This window comes from Carassius auratus, chromosome 32, assembly GCF_003368295.1.
Source record: "Carassius auratus strain Wakin chromosome 32, ASM336829v1, whole genome shotgun sequence".
Taxonomy (NCBI): Eukaryota; Metazoa; Chordata; class Actinopteri; order Cypriniformes; family Cyprinidae; genus Carassius; species Carassius auratus.
In genome coordinates, this window is record NC_039274.1 from 7,798,658 (window position 1) to 7,821,422 (window position 22,765).

The window sequence follows — 22,765 nt, forward strand, 5'->3', positions numbered from 1 at the left end:
CCTAATCAATAGGGGGAGTATGAGAGCGAGGGGCAGGCAAGATCAAAGAGGAAGACTTTGGGCTTGCCCCAAAACACACACTTGTGGTCTTGGGCACTTGAGAGCACGTATAAGTGACAAGAGGTAAGCACACAAAAGCAAAAAAAAAAAAAAAAAGCAGAAATGTGTGCTTTGTAAAGGCACCACCATCAAACTGTGTCATTGTGACCTGACTGGTCTACTAAAATATGTCAAACTGGTCTGAACCATCTGCACAGGAGCTTTGCATATGCCAAGACAGAAGTGAGTATGACTTCTAAGCCTGCTGGTTAACAGCGTCCTTTCACAGTACAATAAATTATTATACATTCAGACATTTTCTCAAAATCTGAGTTGTTCAGCATTGAATTGAAGTAGGACACTGGATGCAGAATTTAAATTCGAAAATGAATTTAGTACAATTCCAGTGGCAAGGAATTCTCATATTCAGTGCAGTAAAGTTGGTTTTATTTGGACATTTGGTGAGCTAAATTAATATCTCAAAAAATTATTAAAAATATCTGCATTCCAAGATTCAAAAGCATATGCAAAGCATCATGCAAATGCAATGTTAATATGTGAATTAAGTGGAAGAACATTAATACATATTTTTAAGCTTTGAATGGGATATTCACTATGTATTGTTACATTGTTATTACAATGTACTCCAACATTTTATTTTATGTAGAAACAGAATATATTCAGTAACTTGGATTTTAAGAGATGTTATTTTGCCTATTTTTAATGATTTTATTTAAAAATTATAATCAATATAACTTCCTGCTCATGTGACCTGAGGATGTCACACCATAATATCTTCACACAGTCCCATCACACATCGTACACGACTTGGATTTTGGAAATATGATTTTGCATATTTTGGTTCATTTTCAAAATATTATAACTTCCTGGTCATGTGACCCAATGATGTCACACCAGTTGTAATATCATCCTCTAAAAAAGCAGAAGTATGCGCCACTGGCACATAATGCTATAATTACACATTAATAAGACATTTAAACCACCTTGCTTGGAAAATATAACATTAGAGATCAGATTCCATATAGATGAGGGCTAACTGACAAAGTTATTTATCCAATGTATTTTATAGTATGGTGTGTTTCAGGATTGTATGAAGATATTACAAGATGTGCAACATCATCAAGTCAGGCGAACTGGAAGTTGTATAGATTTGAAAATTTCTAAAATTCATAACAAATGCAAAACATAGCACAACATATGCGGGTAAATTGCCGGATTGCAGATTTTCTTCCGTCTAAATGTGCCTCAATATTTGTTTATATGGTTACATAAAGGGGAAAATTAAGCAGACTGACCCATGGATGCGTCCCAAAACTCAATAAAAATAATTTGATGACAATGGATGGGGGAAACTGACCTGATCAATTTAAAACCTCGTCCAGCGGCACACTTGCAGGACACGCTGATTTGCATTCAAACCACGCCCATCCGGACTTTTTTTTTTTTTTTTTTTTTTTTTTTGGATGATGACGTCGAGGTGGGCGCCACTCAGCGAGTCACGTGTGTAAACAGTTGCTGCCACGTGGTTAGGCGGGAACTCGAGCTTCCGTGACAGTTGAGTTTGACAGCTCACAGGACGCAGACCTTGTCATGTGAGCGGTGAAACGTACATTTATATTTTCATTTTAAACAATAACGTATTATTAATAGGTGAGGACGCGTTGAGCAAGTTATTTTGTAGCCAAAAATGCAAAGAACATCAATAACAGTATTTAAAAAAAAGATCGACTATCCTTAGCATTAGCCTCTGCCTCTTCCATGTTACAGCATGTAGACCTTTTGTTGTTTTACACAGAAAAGGATCCTGGTTCTAGACAGAATTATAACAATAATTCCAAAAATATTTTGATATAAAAATAACAGTAGTACCTAATGTATATAAAAGTAAACTTAGAAGTGTTTTGTTTTCTCTTCAAAATATTTATTGTATGAATGGCTGTAAATATCATAGTGTTCAGTGTCTGTGTAGCAACATGGGGGGCCTGTAGTTTGATGGTAGCTGAACAAATTCAGAGTTAAACCGCTCCAATCCGGCTTTGTTGGTACCATGATGGAGTCTTTGATCCAGAGTTTGTGGTGCGCGTGCACATGAATGTGTGACATCACTGGCGAACAGCCAATCATGAGCCTTGAAACACTAAGCAAGTTTTGTTTCTCGCGAGAGACCCAGCGAGATTCAAAACTAAAGGTTAAAGGTTTTGCTAAAGGTTAAAAATTGACGAATATGTCAAATTTAACCGTCATATGAAAAATGAAGGAGGACAAATAAAATAAATACTCTTGCTCTATCAGTGCAGTCACAAGTGAAACTTGTTAACTTAGTTTATACATTTGAAAATATAAAGTGACAGAGACTTAAACATGTAAGGTCAGATTTTTTATTAAAAAAATAAATAAAAAAATACTACAGCTTATTTATATTACATGATCTGTACACATTAATATGTATTTAAAATAAATGATTTATAATAACAGTTAAACGATAAAATACACAATAAAGTAAACTTATTTTATTTTACAATCTATTTAAAAAACTGTGACTGACAAGTGGGATTACACTGGTTAATTTGAATAAGCGAGTATTATGTTTGTTGTATTATCTTGTACTAAATATAATAACAATTATTATTATTTTAAATATGTATTTTTATCTAAGTACCATAACATGCTCAAATGGTTGCAGGTTATGCAATTAAACTCTGATTTTGAAGTGTAAAAAAATAGCTGAATGAAGACTTGATATAAGAAAAGAGACCTACTTAATCATGGTTTTTCCTTTTATTATACACAATATCGTATTAAATCGAAAACACAATCACTTCTACCCCATTAGTTGAACTGTTTTCTGTGAAAACGAGACAATGAAGATTTAATTTTCTGAAAAAAAAGTTGTGTGTGAATACATCTTTTTTAGCCCCCTCTACATATGAAACGAGGGGGGCTTCTGATGAAGATGGCTAACAGCCAGAGAAAAGCACGTTTATTTTGCCTAAAACTGAGTCATCTAAATTAATTATCTAAAACAATTTACTCAACACCCCGTGACATACAGGAGACAGAACAACACAAACTCATTAATGCTTGTAGGCTGATTATACATTTCAACCCTGACAGCACCTGAACTATTCAGATTAACCATTACAAACAAGCAATTGACTCAAGGACTGGGAAGCTGAAAAGAAACTTGTTCTTGTGTCTACTGCATGGAGTAGCTTACAGACATTTGACAAACTGACATTTTAGATTTAAGTGATATATAATATATAGGTCTATTACTAGTATTAAGTGAATACAATATATACAGTATTACGCATTGATCTGTGAGTTCTAAGTGATTCATATAAAAAAAAAGAAAACATTTTTATTCTGTGATTTATTTTAAAAATCAGCAACGACTGGCAACTGGGATTACAAAAGTCATTGACTAATTTAAAAATGACAGGTTATTATAGTTTTTTTTTTCAATATATGATATGAATGATATTAATATGTTAATGTTTAGTCTTTGTGGTTTTAAATTTACATACACTATTATTATTATTATTTAATTCTGATCTGTTTTAATAAATCATGAAAGCCAACTGAGATTATAAATCTGCCATTGAAAATAAATTTTTCTCCTTAATCCAAAATGAAAATCACACCGGCTTTTTCTTGAGAACAAATTTGCTTTAAGACATTCTTCATCCTAAACAAATCAAAACGTATTAAAAAAACATTGAGACCAGTTCTCAGAGCTCTTTATTAGATCACGTCGCAGTAGTTCATGGCATTATGAATATTATTGGCAGACAGGGGACACAGAACTCAGACTAGGTGTGACTTTTGGCGGTGGTGGCTGGGAGATCATCCAGTGGGCACCTGCTGCTGCCACCAGCGTCTGTGAGGACAGAACAAAAGGGACCATTGAGCACATAACAGCTGTTGTGCTGTTGCCTGCCTGAGGGCCCCCTGGACCCCAGGTCTGTCTGCTGGGGGAAGCCCCCTCCTCCTCCTCCTCCATACAGCTCTTTTAAGAGACTGCATGGTAGCCATCCTGCTGCCACATTGTTAAATACAGACCAGTGACGTGGGACTCCATTCACTGTCAGCCACAGTAAGGTTAGGAGCTTAGCAAGAGGGACAGGAAGCTGCTAGGAGTTGATCTGGTGATCACTTGTGCAGGTTGAGAAGCTCTCATTTACCTCATCTCCAAAACCCCTTTGTTATCAACTGCTTAATCTGCTATAAAACATGAGGTTTTTGTAATCACCTTGGTCTACATTGTATAATACACAATGTCATTTGTTTTAGAATACGTACTGACAAAATGCATGCATTTAATGTTGCATTGAAATAATACAAAGCATATTCAGCAGTTTGCCATTTTCAATAACCGAAATAAAGCCAAAACCGAAATTGCCTTAAGCAGATTCCAGTCACCAGCCAAACACTGGCAGAGCGAGGCAGCAGAGCGACTGTCAGTGCAATGTAATGAATTACCCTTGTCTCAGCAGCAGCTGTTGAGGAGCTCACAGACCTCAAGTCCAGCCTTCTGATCGTGACAGACGAAGCATCACACTGACATCTAGTGGATCATGTTCTGGGTCTGTCTGCAACACTCTTCTCGGACTGCAAGCAGAGGGCACTGTGTATGTAGATGCTTGAACGAGACAGCCATTACAGGCCATGTTCACCATTTTGTGACGTTTCATATATCTAGAAGATGATCTTTTGACTGCATCTGCTGTTTTTGACTCGTGTTGTAAAACAGCCTGCAAGTGCACTTTTTTTTTCTTCTATCTGCATGGATTGCTTTTTGACAATCAGACCAATTTACATATAAGGCTACTAATAAGTTAAATTATTCCAGTTCCATTAACGGCCAAATTGGGCGAAGGAAATATATTTTTTAATGCAAATGGTTAAACCTAAACTGTGTGCATTCTTGGATGGGTTAAATGCAGAGCACAAATACATAGTACACACACACACACACACACACACACACCTGGATCAGTTGGGGGTTCATTGCCTTGCTCAAGGGTCTCACCTCAGTCATGGTATTGAGGTAGAAGAGAGCACTGGTTATTCACTCACCCCACAACAATTCCTGCCGGACCTGAGACTCGAGCCTGCAACCTTTGGGTTACAAGGCCACGACAGCCCCCTTATTTATATTATAACACAGAAGTAAAACTTGACACTTATTTGTAATTCATACACATCAGGAAACCACTCAGCATAGTATACTTAAAAACTGTCTGAGACAGTGGCTTTATTTAGACATATGATATAGAGAAACGTAGCAGCATCTTGTTTAAAAACAAACCTTTAAAAAGCGAATGGTCAAATTTGGTTACAAACACACAGGAAGCGACCAGTGGAAAATCTTAAATATAAAATCTGAGTCCTAGCTTCTGAAGCTGGTGATTTCTCTGGTCCTTTCTGGCAGCGGAGACTCGAATCCCCAGGACAACCTGTCAGGATATTACTGGTCCAAATGGCAACCTGAGCCCCAGAAACCCATGCCCATATTTGTGTGGGGATCTCTGTGGTCATCTTTCCATCTGCTCCAGTCCCACCCTCTTTTAGCAGCAACCAGAGCCAGTAACAGCTCTGAGATTTTGGCAGGTAGTCTATATTAACTAAAAAATAAAAACACCAAACCTTTGGACCATTAAAAAAGTATTTCATGTCTTTCTTCTCATGAGAAAACAAAACAAAAAAATTAAATGAGAAGCACGAGACATTTTTTGGTCGTTCGAGTCATATGCTGATGGTTGGATTGGTCCTGTAATGCCATTGATTTGTTGATTTTCCATTTAAACTCATCTGTCAGGGCTGTGTCCTATTCCACGCTTCATGAAGTCAGGAGACTTCGCTCTCGGGCTTCTCGCTGCTTGGCGGTGGTGTGAGCACTCCAGAGGGAACTGGAGACGTCTGACTGCTCTCAATGTCCACTGGCTGGTAGGAGTTCACCCTTCCCTGAAAAATAAGAAAAGAAACAAGAAAACTTTAGGCTAGAGGAAGTGAAAGAAACAAATGTTGTGGCCGGGGCAAATTTATGCAAAATCCTGTACTGAGAACAAGACAGACGCTACCGTTTAAGCCCAATTTTCGTTTGTACGTGTATACACACAAATTATATAGGCATAATATTTAGATTGAAGTGGACTGGCCTGAGATTAAAACCCAATTTAAGACAAACTAGACAAAGTAGTCGTGGCCAGGTTCAAAGCCAAGTAAACCCACCAGCCATTCCATGTAAGGCACGTGGGTCTGGATGTTGTGCAGATCATCTGCTGCGATTCCTTTGAATGTCTTGAGAGACGAGCTGCCGGCTTCACGGATTGACATGGCGAAAGGGACCATCCATCTCACACACTCCTCCAAGTCACACCACTTCAGCCCTGAAACCAAAGGTCGCTTCCAATCACTAAAGGCCAATGTGTGATATACATGCTCAAATATATAGAGCTGTGGAGAAGAAATTCACTGAAGAGTTGTTCAAATCCTACCTGAAACTTTCATCACTAGCTCTAGAGAAGAGAAGTGGAAGAGTGCGGAAGCTGCAAGAAGGCTGTAAGAGAACTCCAGACTTCTTGCATCCAGTATGCACAGATCCAAGAGCTAAACAAAAGTCAAAGCCACAGTGAGGAAACCATAAGAGAAGGATCTTATTGTTTTATTGGGTAGTTAAATAAGTCTAAATACTTAGTTTTTTTTTTTTATTACAAACATGGTAACATTTTTGCTGTATATTCCCAATTTGTTTAACTTTTGAAGAAACACTAACAATAGACCTTGGAATTTCAGTGTGTACTTCACAAGTTTTTAATAGGTTCCTCATTCCAACTCTGATAAAGTTAACAGTAAATTGTACTGAAACATGTCCGGATTTAAAAATTGTTTTTTTTTAAGATTTGTAGTTAAAACGACAGTTAGCCCCCCCCCCAAAAAAAATGAGAATTGTATCAACGTTTCCTCACCCTCATGTGATTTCAACACTGTAAGACTCAAGTAACCCAAGTCTCTGATATCCATTGTATGGACACCCATACATTTCTCAAAACATCTTTCATGTTCCATATAAGTCAGTCAGTAATACATACAGATTTGGAATGAGTAAATTACTTTTGTTTCTAATTAAGCCTTAAAAGCACATTTTTAGCACCGCTCCAGAGACTGGCTTTGTATGGTGCTTTCATATACTGGGAGTATTTGAAAAAGCAAAAACCAGTATCCTCGTGTAAAACAGGAATATGCGTGTATTGGAAACCAGAACGGTTTCAGGCCTTCAAATTGAATGAGGAACGCACCATGTGCAGAATATAACTTTAAATGAATCACAGCCTTTTGCAGTAAATATAGTCACACGCCATATTGAGAATATAACGTGATTAATTGTGCCGTCTTACTTCTGCAATCTGCACAAATGTAGCCTGTGGGTACTGGGCCACAAGAACTTGAGCGGTCTCCTTCAGGTAGGCCATCTGCATGTAGATGTTGAGCCAAGCCACTGGGGTTAAAGGACTCAAACTCCAATTCAACTCCTAAAGCACAACAAAAGGTGTAAAGGAGTACTCCAGCCCGAGACTCGAACTCACAACCCTTCGATTGCGAGTCTGACTCTCTAAACATTAGGCCACGACTTCCCCTTATCAAATGATGATATGAAGATGACATACCTTCATGATGATAATTTCCATGCTTAGAATGTCATCCTCTGTGCAGGCCCCATCAGTAACATAAGCAAACTGATGCACTTTAGGAGGATAGATTTCCTTTGAAAAATAAAATAAAAATAAAACACTTGCATGTTAAGTTCACAACATTCGGACAAAAGCTGCACTTTTCTTAAAATGCAAAATAACACTAAATAAATATTACAAGCTCTCTCAAAAGTTCAGGTTGAAATAAAAGGGCATCGTGAACTTACCTCCATTTTGGCAGCGATGAAGAGACAGGAAATGCCTATAAGCTGTAGTGTTGTTTTGAGGACATTCTCTTGGGTGGCCATGAAACGATCAAAGTAATCTTGACCCAAGTAAAACGTCTCTCTGTGTAACTTGTACACCTCACAAACCTGAAAAGAGAGCAGATGTCAATGAGTGTCAAATCACCATACAACATGTCCGTCCTCATAAAAAGAAAACCATCCCTTTCCAGAAAATGTCAACATTTTTGTCTATGCTAGGATATGCGTACAATGACGTAACGTTACCAAAGAAAAAAACCCTGGCACATTCCTTGTACTGCCATTTTTGATAATGCAAATGACAGAAGATATTTGAAGTGCTTCAACGTTTGAATGCAACGTTTTACCAAAACACATTTTAGTCAGAATCATTGTGCATTATGACGCTTTTGTTCAATGAAGTTTGGGAATCTTAGCAGGGCCTTGCTTGTTGTCGGGACCAGCCTTGATGCATGAAGGAAATATTTATGTGAATTTCTAACATTTACCAATAAGGACATCATGGTATGAAGCAAATCATGCGTTGAGGAAAACGGGCCTCAAATGCAAGACGCTTCTGATAGGAGGGCAAGCCATGTGAAAGGCATCCGACAGGATTTCAGTATGAATACATCTACCATTAAACCCCCATTGTGACAGATTTCACTATCGGCATAGCACACGTTTCAAATAGCACAAACTTGAATTTGTGAAGATGAAGGGATGACACTGAAAACCAACAAACTACTACAAACGGAGACAGCCATGCCAAGATATACACAACTTTACACACAAAAGATGTTTAGTCATTTTCTGGACCGCACCCACTGGACAATAACGAATTGTTCGTGTCCACATGTGTTGATCATGCATGCTGAAGTTTCCTTTGGGTTGTACTTGTAGTTAGTTTTAAATATAAAAAAGGCTGTTACCCAAGTTCTCAGGTTTTGTAAACAATCTGAGGTTACTCCCAACCCCTCTCAATGAGATCAGATAAAGACGTGTGAACGGTTCAACGACGATTACAAACCTCTATTAGCCAATCCAGCAGAATCGCTCTCATTTTGGGTTGAAGATGTGGATGTCTCTCCATAACATGTGTATCTCGCAGGTAGAGTTTGTCTTTTCGAAGCAGGTTGTTCCACACGTCATCTCTGCTTGCCCAGCTGTGAGAAATTACAAAGTGGAAAGCACAACTGAGTCACACATTGACATGATGGATCAAAAACCAACAAAATCTAATAGGTGTCTAAATCTGTGTCTAAATCAACTCCAATTCCAAATGTGTTGGGCTGAAGATCAGAGCTCTGATATGTTGGCAATTCTCTAGAAAGTTAACTTTTGAACGTAAGCCCATGCATATCAGACGAGAGTCATCAAAACTGCATCACAGATCCTTGTCTTGACAGAAAAGATATTCCACTGGCAAATCTTTAGACGTGGCAATCTAAGGTAGCTAGAAGTCTGATAATCCAGAAATCGCTCACCAGAGGGCCGGCAGAGGGGTAGAGCGTGTGGGAGTGACGAAAATGTTTTCTGATGCATACTGTGCGAATCCCACACTTCCAACAGCAACCGGTTCCTCAACTTCATCAGGTGTGGGGATCCGCCTGCATGGGCTTGTGTAACCTGTGTCGGGATTCCAGCAGGCCTGAGCAGGAGGACAAGATGATAGAAGAACAAAACGAAAAAAAGGTTAGTGCTCTAACGGATATAAACAAATACAACAGCTTACCCTCTGCAACCAGGACAGGCTTCAAAGGCTTTTTAAAAAGGACCTTCCATGACATAAAACGCCTTACTATGCAACCTCAAGCCACGACATCATCCCTAATCACTCACAATACAAAGGTGGCATAGGCAGCAAAGACAACTATTATACAGGGCTGTAACCAACATAGACATTTGATAAACTTGACGCGGCTCTGTTGACAAAATGTTTTAAAAAGTTAAATTTTAAACTGGTTTCAAGTAGACATAGTTTACAGAAACCAAACATGAATTTCAGTGTGACACTTCAGTTTAACAGTGAAAGACTTAAGATGCAAGTAGCTAAAACATTTATCAGTTTAACAATAGAAACGTTTTTTTTTTAAACCCATTGACGCAAACTAGTCAAGTTCAAATGTCTTTTTTTTTTTAAATATACGTCGAATCATTATGAGATTCATGTAACTCATCAATAACAGTAAACATAACAGTAAACGAGTGCACATTTTTTAAAATTTTAATATTTATCTAGCTTACTTTAAAAAAAAAATACAATAAAAAAAAAACATTATTTTACTGTTCATTTCTTCTTTAATGCTCTTTAATCCATTTAATTCCTTTAAGCAAAACTTCAACTCTTCAGTGCTCCTCAAAAAAAAAAAAAAAAAAAAAAAAAAAAAAAAAAACATTTGAAACATTGTCATGGCCTTAATATTATGTACAACATGCATGTATACATTTACCACAAATAAAGTTGAATGATTTAAGTACATTTTAGACCATAAGTGTCATTACCTATCTCTTTGAGATCTACATTTGAGACTAAAATAAAAGTGGGAATGAGTTTAAGGCCACTGATATGCCATGCCTTGTTAGGCCCAAGGACACCCAGTCATGACTCATCCATACCTGGGATGCACATGGTTTCTTTCTTGTCATCTCACTGATCTCTTCATCTGGATCTTGTAAATGCTGTGGATTCAAAACCAAAACAGTCAGAGACTTGCTCTCTCTCTCTCATCGGAGTGTAGTATAAGAAGAAAAGAAAGAAAAACACGTTTCCTTACAATAGCCACGTCTGCTTTTCTCTTCCTGGGACGCACTGACATAGTTTTAGGAGCTTCATCTGTAGTGTTAAACTGCTCTGTTCGTAGCCTGCATCGAAAAGTGATATGGTTACATTTCCACATTGGCCCGAAACGCTGTACAAATGACTAACTGGGCTAACTCGCAGCTGCAACTTTTCCATGCACACCGATGGTCAAAACCGCCTTTAAAAGACAAGAAACCGAACTTACACTTTCTTGCTTGGCATGATATCCTCGCGTGTGACCTTCTTGTGTGTCGAGAGCCTAAAATATAAAAGTGTTACTTTATAAAAATGTCCGATTTGTGGCGTTTAATCCCAACCCCCCTTCCTCATGTAAGTCTTCACAAAGCGCTTTGGGCGCGGGGAAGTAGAGCTGGGCACAATGTTCAAGAGGTCAAAACTACACGAAAAACGCCACCGATCGCGTCCAAACCACAGGTATATGCACTTCACAGTCTATATTTTCAAAGCAACCCCAATGCATGCCCATATTTCTTACGTTTTTATCAAAACTACACGTTTGCTTTGCCCTACCCAGGGGAGTCAGAAAATGGCCGAGCCAATCATTATTCCTCATTTCACTGAACACGCTCTCTCAACAGCTTAGAGTAAGAAATCAAAGTCTCTGCAAACCGATATTCCCAAATTTGCTTCCCCGAACCCTTTTAATGCATCTTACAAGTTTAATCCTACTTTTACTGATTAAATATTATCCCCGCGATTGTGCAATGCACGTACCTTATTGTGATGCTCTCCGAAAATGCCTTCTGTCCACGAGTTCGGTAAAACTGGCAAGATATTCACAGATTCGACTTTTCCGGATCAATAATTCGCGAGCAAAAAGTTTTTGGTACACGAATTATGCCTCTTTTTACTCGTAGTGATGTAGTAAACGAGCTACAAGCGAGTTTGCCTGAAAACAAGCTTTCCTCCGCTCTGTACAAAATACGTTGATCTCAATGCGCTGGCGTCTGAGAGACAAGTCCTAAGGGACCGTCTGCAAAGTGCGAAACGCGAAAAAGGTTACTAATAAAATACTCAATAACTTCACAGTAACACACTGTAGTGTCACCAAATTCAGTTCACACATCACTGCTCTCGTGCTGCTTATACTACAATGTTGGTTTTAAAAATAGTTGCTTTTGCACAATTTTTTTTATTTTTTTTATTATGAAAACATTAATAACGTTACTGTAACACACTGTACTTTCACTAAATTCAGTTCACACATCACTACTCTCTTACTGCTTATACTACAACACTTATATTGAAAATAGTTGCTTTTGCACAATTTTTATGATTTTTTTGTTATGAAAAACAGTAAATAACTTTACTGTAACACACTGTACTTTCACCAAATTCAGTTCACACATCACTGCTCTCCTGCTGGTTATTCTACAACAATCATTTTGAAATTAAATGATGTTGCACATTTTGTATTATGAAAAATAGTTAATAACTTCACCGTTATAGAACATAATAGTTAATAACTTTAATTTAACACACTGTACTTTCACCAAATTCAGTTCAAACATCACTGCTCTCCTGCTGGTTTTACTACAACTTTCATTTTGAAAGTAATTGCTTTGGCACATTTGTTTTGAATTTTTATTATGAAAAATAGTTAATGAATTCACCATTATTGGACATAATAGTTAATAACTTTAATGTAACACACTGTACATTCATCAAAATCAGATCACACATCACTGCTCTCCTGCTGGTTTTACTACAAAACTCATATTTAAAATAATTGCTTTGGCACATTTTTTATTATTTTTTATTATGGAAAATAGTTAATAACTGTACTGTTACAAACTGTACTTTCAGCAAATTCAGTTCACACATCACTGCTCTCCTGCTGGTTTTACTACAACTTTCATTTTGAAAGTAATTGCTTTGGCAAATGTTTAGAATTTTTATTATGAAAAATAGTTAATGAATTCACCATTATTGGACATAATAGTTAATAACTTTAATGTAACACACTGTACATTCATCAAATTCAGTTCACACATCACTGCTCTCCTGCTGGTTTTACTACAACTTTGATTTTCAAAGTAATTGCGTAGGCTCATTTGTTATGATTTTTTATTAAGAAAAATAGGTAATAAATCACAATTATTGAACATAGTAGTTAATAACTTTAATATAACACATGGTACTTCCACCAAATGCAGTTCACAAATCACTGCTTTCCTGCTGGTTATACTACAACTTTCATTTTGAATGTAATTGCTTTTGCAAATTTTTTTATGATTTTTTTATTATTAAAAATAGTTAAAAACTTCACCATTATTGAACATAATAGTTAATAACTTTACTGTAAAAGAGTGTACTTCCACCAAATTCAGTTCACACATCACTGCTCTACTGCTGGTTATACTACAACTTTGATTTTAAAAGTAATTGCTTTGGCTCATTTGTTATGATTTGTTTATTAAGAAAAATTGCTAATAACTTTACTGTAACACACTGTACTTTCACCAAATTCAGTTCACACATCACTGCTCTCCTGCTGGTTATACTACAACTTTCCTTTTGAAAGTAATTGCTTTGGCACAGTTTTTATATTTTTTTGTTTTGAAAAATAGTTAATAACTTCACCATTATTGAACATAACAGTTAATAACTTTACTGTAACACACTGTACTTTCACCAAATTCAGTTCATACATCACTGCTCTTCTGCTGGTTATACTACAACTTTGATTTAGAAAGTAATTGCTTTGGCACATTTTTTTGAATTTTTATTATGAAAAATAGTTAATGAATTCACCATTATTTGACATAATAGCTAATAACTTTAATGTAACACACTGTACATTCATCAAATTCAGTTCACACATCACTGCTCTCCTGCTTGTTATTCTACAACACTCATTTTGAAATTAATTGATGTTGCACATTTTTTATTATGAAAAAGTTAATAACTTCACCGTTATAGAACATAATAGTTAATAAGTTTACTGTAACACACTGTACATTCATCAAATTCAGTTCACACATCTCTGCTCTTCTGCTGGTTATAGTACAACTTTCATTTTGTAAGTAATTGCTTTGGCACATTTTATTTTTTATTTTTATTAATAAAAATAGTTAATAAATTAATCATTATTGGACATAATATTTAATAACTTTACTGTAACACACTGTACTTTCACCAAATTCAGTTCACACATCACTGCTCTCCTACTGGTTATACTACAACACTTATATTGAAAATAGTTGCTTTTGCACAATTTTTATGATTTTTTTGTTATGAAAAACAGTTAATAACTTTACTGTAACACACTGTACTTTCACCAAATTCAGTTCACACATCACTGCTCTCCTGCTGGTTATTCTACAACAATCATTTTGAAATTAAATGATGTTGCACATTTTATATTTTGAAAAATATTTAATAACTTCACCATTATTGAACATAACAGTTAATAACTTTACTGTAACACACTGTACTTTCACCAAATTCAGTTCACACATCACTGCTCTCCTGCTGGTTTTACTACAACTTTCATTTTGAAAGTAATTGCTTTGGCACATTTTTTTAGAATTTTTATTATGAAAAATAGTTAATGAATTCACCATTATTGAACATAATAGTTAATAACTTTAATGTGACACAATGTACATTCATCAAAATCAGATCACATATCACTGCTCTCCTGCTGGTTTTACTACAACACTCATATTGAAAATAATTGCTTTGGCACATTTTTTATTATTTTTTATTATGAAAAATAGTTAATAACTTTACTGTTACAAACTGTACTTTCATCAAATTCAGTTCACACATCACTGCTCTCCTGCTGGTTATACTACAACTTTGATTTTGAAAGTAATTGCGTTGGCTCATTTGTTATGATTTTTTATTAAGAAAAATTGCTAATAACTTTACTGTAACACACGTTTTTTCAACCAAATTCAGTTCACACATCACTGCTCTCCTGCTGGTTTTACTACAACACTCATATTGTAAATAATAGCTTCGGCACATTTTTTATTATTTTTTATTATGAAAAATAGTTAATAACTGTACTGTTACAAACTGTACTTTCACCAAATTCAGTTCACACATCACTGCTCTCCTTCTGGTTATACAACAACTTTCATTTTGAAAGTAATTGCTTTGGCAAATGTTTAGAATTTTTATTATGGAAAATAGTTAATGAATTCACCATTATTGGACATAATAGTTAAAATCTTAATGTAACACACTGTACATTCATCAAATTCAGTTCACACATCACTGCTCTCCTGCTGGATATACTACAACTTTGATTTTGAAAGTAATTGCGTTGGCTCATTTGTTATGATTTTTTTTATTAAGAAAAATAGGTAATAAATCACAATTATTGAACATAATAGTTAATAACTTTAATATAACACACGGTACTTCCACCAAATGCAGTTCACAAATCACTGCTTTCCTGCTGTTTATACTACAACTTTCATTTTAAATGTAATTGCTTTTGCAAATTTTTTATGATTTTCTTATTATTAAAAATAGTTAAAAACTTCACCATTATTGAACATAATAGTTAATAACTTTACTGTAAAAGAGTGTACTTCCACCAAATTCAGTTCGCACATCACTGCTCTACTGCTGGTTATACTACAACTTTGATTTTAAAAGTAATTGCTTTGTCTCATTTGTTATGATTTGTTTATTAAGAAAAATTGCTAATAACTTTACTGTAACACACTGTTTTTCAACCAAATTCAGTTCACACATCACTGCTCTCCTGCTGGTTTTACTACAACACTCATATTGAAAATAATTGCTTCGGCACATTTTTTATTATTTTTTATTATTTTTTATTATGAAAAATAGTTAATAACTGTACTGTTACAAACTGTACTTTCACCAAATTCAGTTCACACATCACTGCTCTACTGCTGGTTATACTACAACTTTAATTTTGAAAGTAATTGCTTTGGCAAATGTTTAGAATTTTAATTATGGAAAATAGTTAATGAATTCACCATTATTGGACATAATAGTTAATAACTTTACTGTAACACACTGTACTTTCACCAAATTCAGTTCACACATCACTGCTTTCCTGCTGGTTATACTACAACTTTCCTTTTGAAAGTAATTGCTTTGGCACAGTTTTTATATTTTTTTATTTTGAAAAATAGTTAATAACTTCACCGTTATAGAACATAATCGTTAATAAGTTTACTGTAACACACTGTAAATGCATCAAATTCAGTTCACACATCTCTGCTCTCCTGCTGGTTATACTACAACTTTCATTTTGTAAGTAATTGCTTTGGCACATTTTTGTTTATTTTTATTAATAAAAATAGTTAATAAATTAATCATTATTGGACATAATATTTAATAACTTTACTGTAACACACTGTACTTTCACCAAATTCAGTTCACACATCACTGCTCTCCTGCTGGTTATACTACAACTTTCATTTTGAAAGTAATTGCTTTGGCACATTTGTTTTGAATTTTTATTATGAAAAATAGTTAATGAATTCACCATTATTGGACATAATAGTTAATAACTTTAATGTAACACACTGTACATTCATCAAAATCAGATCACACATCACTGCTCTCCTGCTGGTTTTACTACAAAACTCATATTTAAAATAATTGCTTTGGCACATTTTTTATTATTTTTTATTATGGAAAATAGTTAATAACTGTACTGTTACAAACTGTACTTTCAGCAAATTCAGTTCACACATCACTGCTCTCCTGCTGGTTTTACTACAACTTTCATTTTGAAAGTAATTGCTTTGGCAAATGTTTAGAATTTTTATTATGAAAAATAGTTAATGAATTCACCATTATTGGACATAATAGTTAATAACTTTAATGTAACACACTGTACATTCATCAAATTCAGTTCACACATCACTGCTCTCCTGCTGGTTTTACTACAACTTTGATTTTCAAAGTAATTGCGTAGGCTCATTTGTTATGATTTTTTATTAAGAAAAATAGGTAATAAATCACAATTATTGAACATAGTAGTTAATAACTTTAATATAACACATGGTACTTCCACCAAATGCAGTTCACAAATCACTGCTTTCCTGCTGGTTATACTACAACTTTCATTTTGAATGTAATTGCTTTTGCAAATTTTTTTATGATTTTTTTATTATTAAAAATAGTTAAAAACTTCACCATTATTGAACATAATAGTTAATAACTTTACTGTAAAAGAGTGTACTTCCACCAAATTCAGTTCACACATCACTGCTCTACTGCTGGTTATACTACAACTTTGATTTTAAAAGTAATTGCTTTGGCTCATTTGTTATGATTTGTTTATTAAGAAAAATTGCTAATAACTTTACTGTAACACACTGTACTTTCACCAAATTCAGTTCACACATCACTGCTCTCCTGCTGGTTATACTACAACTTTCCTTTTGAAAGTAATTGCTTTGGCACAGTTTTTATATTTTTTTGTTTTGAAAAATAGTTAATAACTTCACCATTATTGAACATAACAGTTAATAACTTTACTGTAACACACTGTACTTTCACCAAATTCAGTTCATACATCACTGCTCTTCTGCTGGTTATACTACAACTTTGATTTAGAAAGTAATTGCTTTGGCACATTTTTTTGAATTTTTATTATGAAAAATAGTTAATGAATTCACCATTATTTGACATAATAGCTAATAACTTTAATGTAACACACTGTACATTCATCAAATTCAGTTCACACATCACTGCTCTCCTGCTTGTTATTCTACAACACTCATTTTGAAATTAATTGATGTTGCACATTTTTTATTATGAAAAAGTTAATAACTTCACCGTTATAGAACATAATAGTTAATAAGTTTACTGTAACACACTGTACATTCATCAAATTCAGTTCACACATCTCTGCTCTTCTGCTGGTTATAGTACAACTTTCATTTTGTAAGTAATTGCTTTGGCACATTTTATTTTTTATTTTTATTAATAAAAATAGTTAATAAATTAATCATTATTGGACATAATATTTAATAACTTTACTGTAACACACTGTACTTTCACCAAATTCAGTTCACACATCACTGCTCTCCTACTGGTTATACTACAACACTTATATTGAAAATAGTTGCTTTTGCACAATTTTTATGATTTTTTTGTTATGAAAAACAGTTAATAACTTTACTGTAACACACTGTACTTTCACCAAATTCAGTTCACACATCACTGCTCTCCTGCTGGTTATTCTACAACAATCATTTTGAAATTAAATGATGTTGCACATTTTATATTTTGAAAAATATTTAATAACTTCACCATTATTGAACATAACAGTTAATAACTTTACTGTAACACACTGTACTTTCACCAAATTCAGTTCACACATCACTGCTCTCCTGCTGGTTTTACTACAACTTTCATTTTGAAAGTAATTGCTTTGGCACATTTTTTTAGAATTTTTATTATGAAAAATAGTTAATGAATTCACCATTATTGAACATAATAGTTAATAACTTTAATGTGACACAATGTACATTCATCAAAATCAGATCACATATCACTGCTCTCCTGCTGGTTTTACTACAACACTCATATTGAAAATAATTGCTTTGGCACATTTTTTATTATTTTTTATTATGAAAAATAGTTAATAACTTTACTGTTACAAACTGTACTTTCATCAAATTCAGTTCACACATCACTGCTCTCCTGCTGGTTATACTACAACTTTGATTTTGAAAGTAATTGCGTTGGCTCATTTGTTATGATTTTTTATTAAGAAAAATTGCTAATAACTTTACTGTAACACACGTTTTTTCAACCAAATTCAGTTCACACATCACTGCTCTCCTGCTGGTTTTACTACAACACTCATATTGTAAATAATAGCTTCGGCACATTTTTTATTATTTTTTATTATGAAAAATAGTTAATAACTGTACTGTTACAAACTGTACTTTCACCAAATTCAGTTCACACATCACTGCTCTCCTTCTGGTTATACAACAACTTTCATTTTGAAAGTAATTGCTTTGGCAAATGTTTAGAATTTTTATTATGGAAAATAGTTAATGAATTCACCATTATTGGACATAATAGTTAAAATCTTAATGTAACACACTGTACATTCATCAAATTCAGTTCACACATCACTGCTCTCCTGCTGGATATACTACAACTTTGATTTTGAAAGTAATTGCGTTGGCTCATTTGTTATGATTTTTTTTATTAAGAAAAATAGGTAATAAATCACAATTATTGAACATAATAGTTAATAACTTTAATATAACACACGGTACTTCCACCAAATGCAGTTCACAAATCACTGCTTTCCTGCTGTTTATACTACAACTTTCATTTTAAATGTAATTGCTTTTGCAAATTTTTTATGATTTTCTTATTATTAAAAATAGTTAAAAACTTCACCATTATTGAACATAATAGTTAATAACTTTACTGTAAAAGAGTGTACTTCCACCAAATTCAGTTCGCACATCACTGCTCTACTGCTGGTTATACTACAACTTTGATTTTAAAAGTAATTGCTTTGTCTCATTTGTTATGATTTGTTTATTAAGAAAAATTGCTAATAACTTTACTGTAACACACTGTTTTTCAACCAAATTCAGTTCACACATCACTGCTCTCCTGCTGGTTTTACTACAACACTCATATTGAAAATAATTGCTTCGGCACATTTTTTATTATTTTTTATTATTTTTTATTATGAAAAATAGTTAATAACTGTACTGTTACAAACTGTACTTTCACCAAATTCAGTTCACACATCACTGCTCTACTGCTGGTTATACTACAACTTTAATTTTGAAAGTAATTGCTTTGGCAAATGTTTAGAATTTTAATTATGGAAAATAGTTAATGAATTCACCATTATTGGACATAATAGTTAATAACTTTACTGTAACACACTGTACTTTCACCAAATTCAGTTCACACATCACTGCTTTCCTGCTGGTTATACTACAACTTTCCTTTTGAAAGTAATTGCTTTGGCACAGTTTTTATATTTTTTTATTTTGAAAAATAGTTAATAACTTCACCGTTATAGAACATAATCGTTAATAAGTTTACTGTAACACACTGTAAATGCATCAAATTCAGTTCACACATCTCTGCTCTCCTGCTGGTTATACTACAACTTTCATTTTGTAAGTAATTGCTTTGGCACATTTTTGTTTATTTTTATTAATAAAAATAGTTAATAAATTAATCATTATTGGACATAATATTTAATAACTTTACTGTAACACACTGTACTTTCACCAAATTCAGTTCACACATCACTGCTCTCCTGCTGGTTATACTACAACTTTCATTTTGAAAGAAATTGCTTTGGCACATTTTTTAGAATTTTTATTATGAAAAATAGTTCATAACTTCACCATTATTGAACACAACAGTTAACAACTTTACTGTAACACACTGTACTTTCACCAAATTCAGTTCATACATCACTGCTCTTTTGCTGGATATACTACAACACTCATATTGAAATTAAATGATGTTGCACATTTTTTATTATGAGAAAGTTAATAACTTCACAGTTATAGAACATAATAGTTAATAAGTTTACGGTAACACACTGTACATTCATAAAATTCAGTTCACACGTCACTGCTCTCCTGCTGGTTATACTACAACTTTCATTTTGTAAGTAATTGCTTTGGCACATTTTTTAGAATTTTTATTATAAAAATAGTTAATGAATTCACCATTATTTGACATAATAGCTAATAACTTTAATGTAACACACTGTACATTCATCAAATTCAGTTCACACATCACTGCTCTCCTGCTGGTTTAATACAACACTCATGTTGAAAATAATTGCTTTGGCACAGTCTTTATATATTTTTATTATGCAAAATAGGTAATAACTTTACTGTAACACACTGTATTTTCACCAAATTCAGTTCACACATAACGGCTCTCCTGCTGGTTATACTACAGCACTCATTTTGAAAATAATTGCTTTTACACGTTTTATGAATTTTAAATAAGAAAAAAACAGTTAATAAATTTACTGTAACACAAAATTATTGCTTTGGCACATTTTTTATGATTTTTTATTATGAACAATATTTAATAACTTTACTGTAATGCACTGTACTTTCACCAAAATCAGTTCACACATCACTGCTGTCTTGCTGGTTATCCTACAACACTCATTTTGAAATTAATTGCTTTTGCATATTTTTTTGGATTTTTTTATTATGAAAAATAGTTAATAACGTCACCGTTATTGAACATAATAGTTAATAACTTTACTGTAAGAGACTGTACTTTCATTAAAATCATTTCACACATCACTGCTCTCCTGCTGGTTTTACTACAACACTTATTTTGAAAATATTTGTGCCAGCACATTTTTTATGATATTTCTTATTATATTTTTTCTTATTAAAATAAGTTACTGTAAACTTAATGACATTGTGAGAGTATCTAGTATGTTAGGTGGGTAACAACATCATTTGTGTGAAGTATTCTTATTTTCATTATGTGCTATTAAATTCTACAGTTAACTAAAAAGTAAACTGCATTAGGTATCTGAGTTGAGATACATGTTTGTATTGTGCAGAAACAAAGTCCATAAATTAAGTAATTTTATTACATTGTGAAGTTATGTAGTTACAAAGTTATTACCTATTTTCCATAATAAACAATCATAAAAAAGAAATATGCAAAAGCAATTATTTTCAAAATAAATGTTGAAGTATAACCAGCAGGAGAGCAGTGATGTGTGAACTGAATTTGGTGGAAGTACAGTGTGTTACAGTAAAGTTATTACTATAATTTCCAATAACTGTGAAGTAATTAACAATTTTTCATGATAAAAAAATGGTAAATAATGTGCCAAAGGAATTACTTGCAATTATTATTTCAATATGAGGGTTGTAGTATAACCAGCAGGTGAGCACTGATGTGTGAACAGAATTTGGTGAAAGAACGTTATTAACTGTTATTATAAAGTTATTAAATGTTTTACTTATTTAAAATGTATAAAAAATGTGTAAAAGGTATTATTTTCATACAATGAATGAATCAAATGAATGCAGTAGTATACCCAGCAGGAGAGCAGTTATGTGTTAACTGAATTTGGTGACAGTACAGTGTGTTACAGTAAAGTTATTAACTATTTTTCTTAATAAAAAATCATAAAAAATGTGCCAAAGCAATTACATTCAAAATTAAAGTTGTAGTATAACCAGCAGGAGAGCAGTGATGTGTGAACTGAATTTGGTGAAAGTAAAGTGTGTGACAGTAAAGTTATGAACTATTATGTTCAATAAAGGTGATGTTATTAACTATTTTTCATAATAAAAATTCTAAAAAATATGCCAAAGCAATTACCTTAAAAATGAGGGTTGTAGAATAACCAGCAGGAGACCAGTGATGTGTGAACTGAGTTTGTTGAATGTACAGTGTGTTACAGTAAAGTTATTAACTATTTTGTTGAATAAAGGTGATGTTAGTAACTATTTTTCATAATAAAATATCATAATAAATGTGCCAAAACAATTACTTTTAAAATGAAAGTCGTAGTATAACCAGCAGGAGAGCAGTGATGTGTGAACTGAGTTTGGTTGAAAAACAGTGTGTTACAGTAAAGTTAATAGCAATTTTTCTTAATAAAAAATCATAACAAATGTGCCAAAGCAATTACATTCAAAATGAAAGTTGTAGTATAACCAGCTGGAGAGCAGTGATGTGTGAACTGAATTTGGTGAAAGTACAGTGCATTACAGTAAAGTTATTAACTATTATGTCCAATAATGGTGAATTTAACTATTTTTTATAATAAAAAATCATAACAAATGTGCCAAAGCAATTACATTCAAAATGAAAATTGTAGTATAACCAGCAAGAGAGCAGTGATGTGTGAACTGAATTTGGTGGAAGTACAGTGTGTTACAGTAAAGTTATTAACTATTGTTTAAAATAAAACATCATAAAAATTGTGCCAAAGCAATTACTTTTAA

The 22,765-nt window shown here is 33.5% G+C and overlaps 1 protein-coding gene across 1 annotated transcript in view; it reads right to left on the bottom strand.

The window, feature by feature from the left end:
* Positions 1-5,287: 5,287 nt before the first annotated feature.
* Positions 5,288-22,765, bottom strand: part of LOC113051506 (G1/S-specific cyclin-E1) — a 29,081-nt gene continuing 11,603 nt past the window's right edge. The window contains exons 2-13 of the mRNA XM_026215334.1: positions 11,538-11,575; positions 11,008-11,061; positions 10,777-10,864; positions 10,619-10,681; positions 9,487-9,650; positions 9,030-9,165; positions 7,982-8,128; positions 7,731-7,826; positions 7,461-7,595; positions 6,561-6,672; positions 6,295-6,452; positions 5,288-6,027 (exon numbers count right to left, since the gene is read on the bottom strand). Of these exons, the coding sequence (XP_026071119.1) occupies positions 5,911-6,027; positions 6,295-6,452; positions 6,561-6,672; positions 7,461-7,595; positions 7,731-7,826; positions 7,982-8,128; positions 9,030-9,165; positions 9,487-9,650; positions 10,619-10,681; positions 10,777-10,864; positions 11,008-11,024 (1,233 nt within the window). The 5' untranslated portion in view covers positions 11,025-11,061; positions 11,538-11,575 and the 3' untranslated portion in view covers positions 5,288-5,910. The remainder of the gene's footprint in view (positions 6,028-6,294; positions 6,453-6,560; positions 6,673-7,460; positions 7,596-7,730; positions 7,827-7,981; positions 8,129-9,029; positions 9,166-9,486; positions 9,651-10,618; positions 10,682-10,776; positions 10,865-11,007; positions 11,062-11,537; positions 11,576-22,765) is intronic.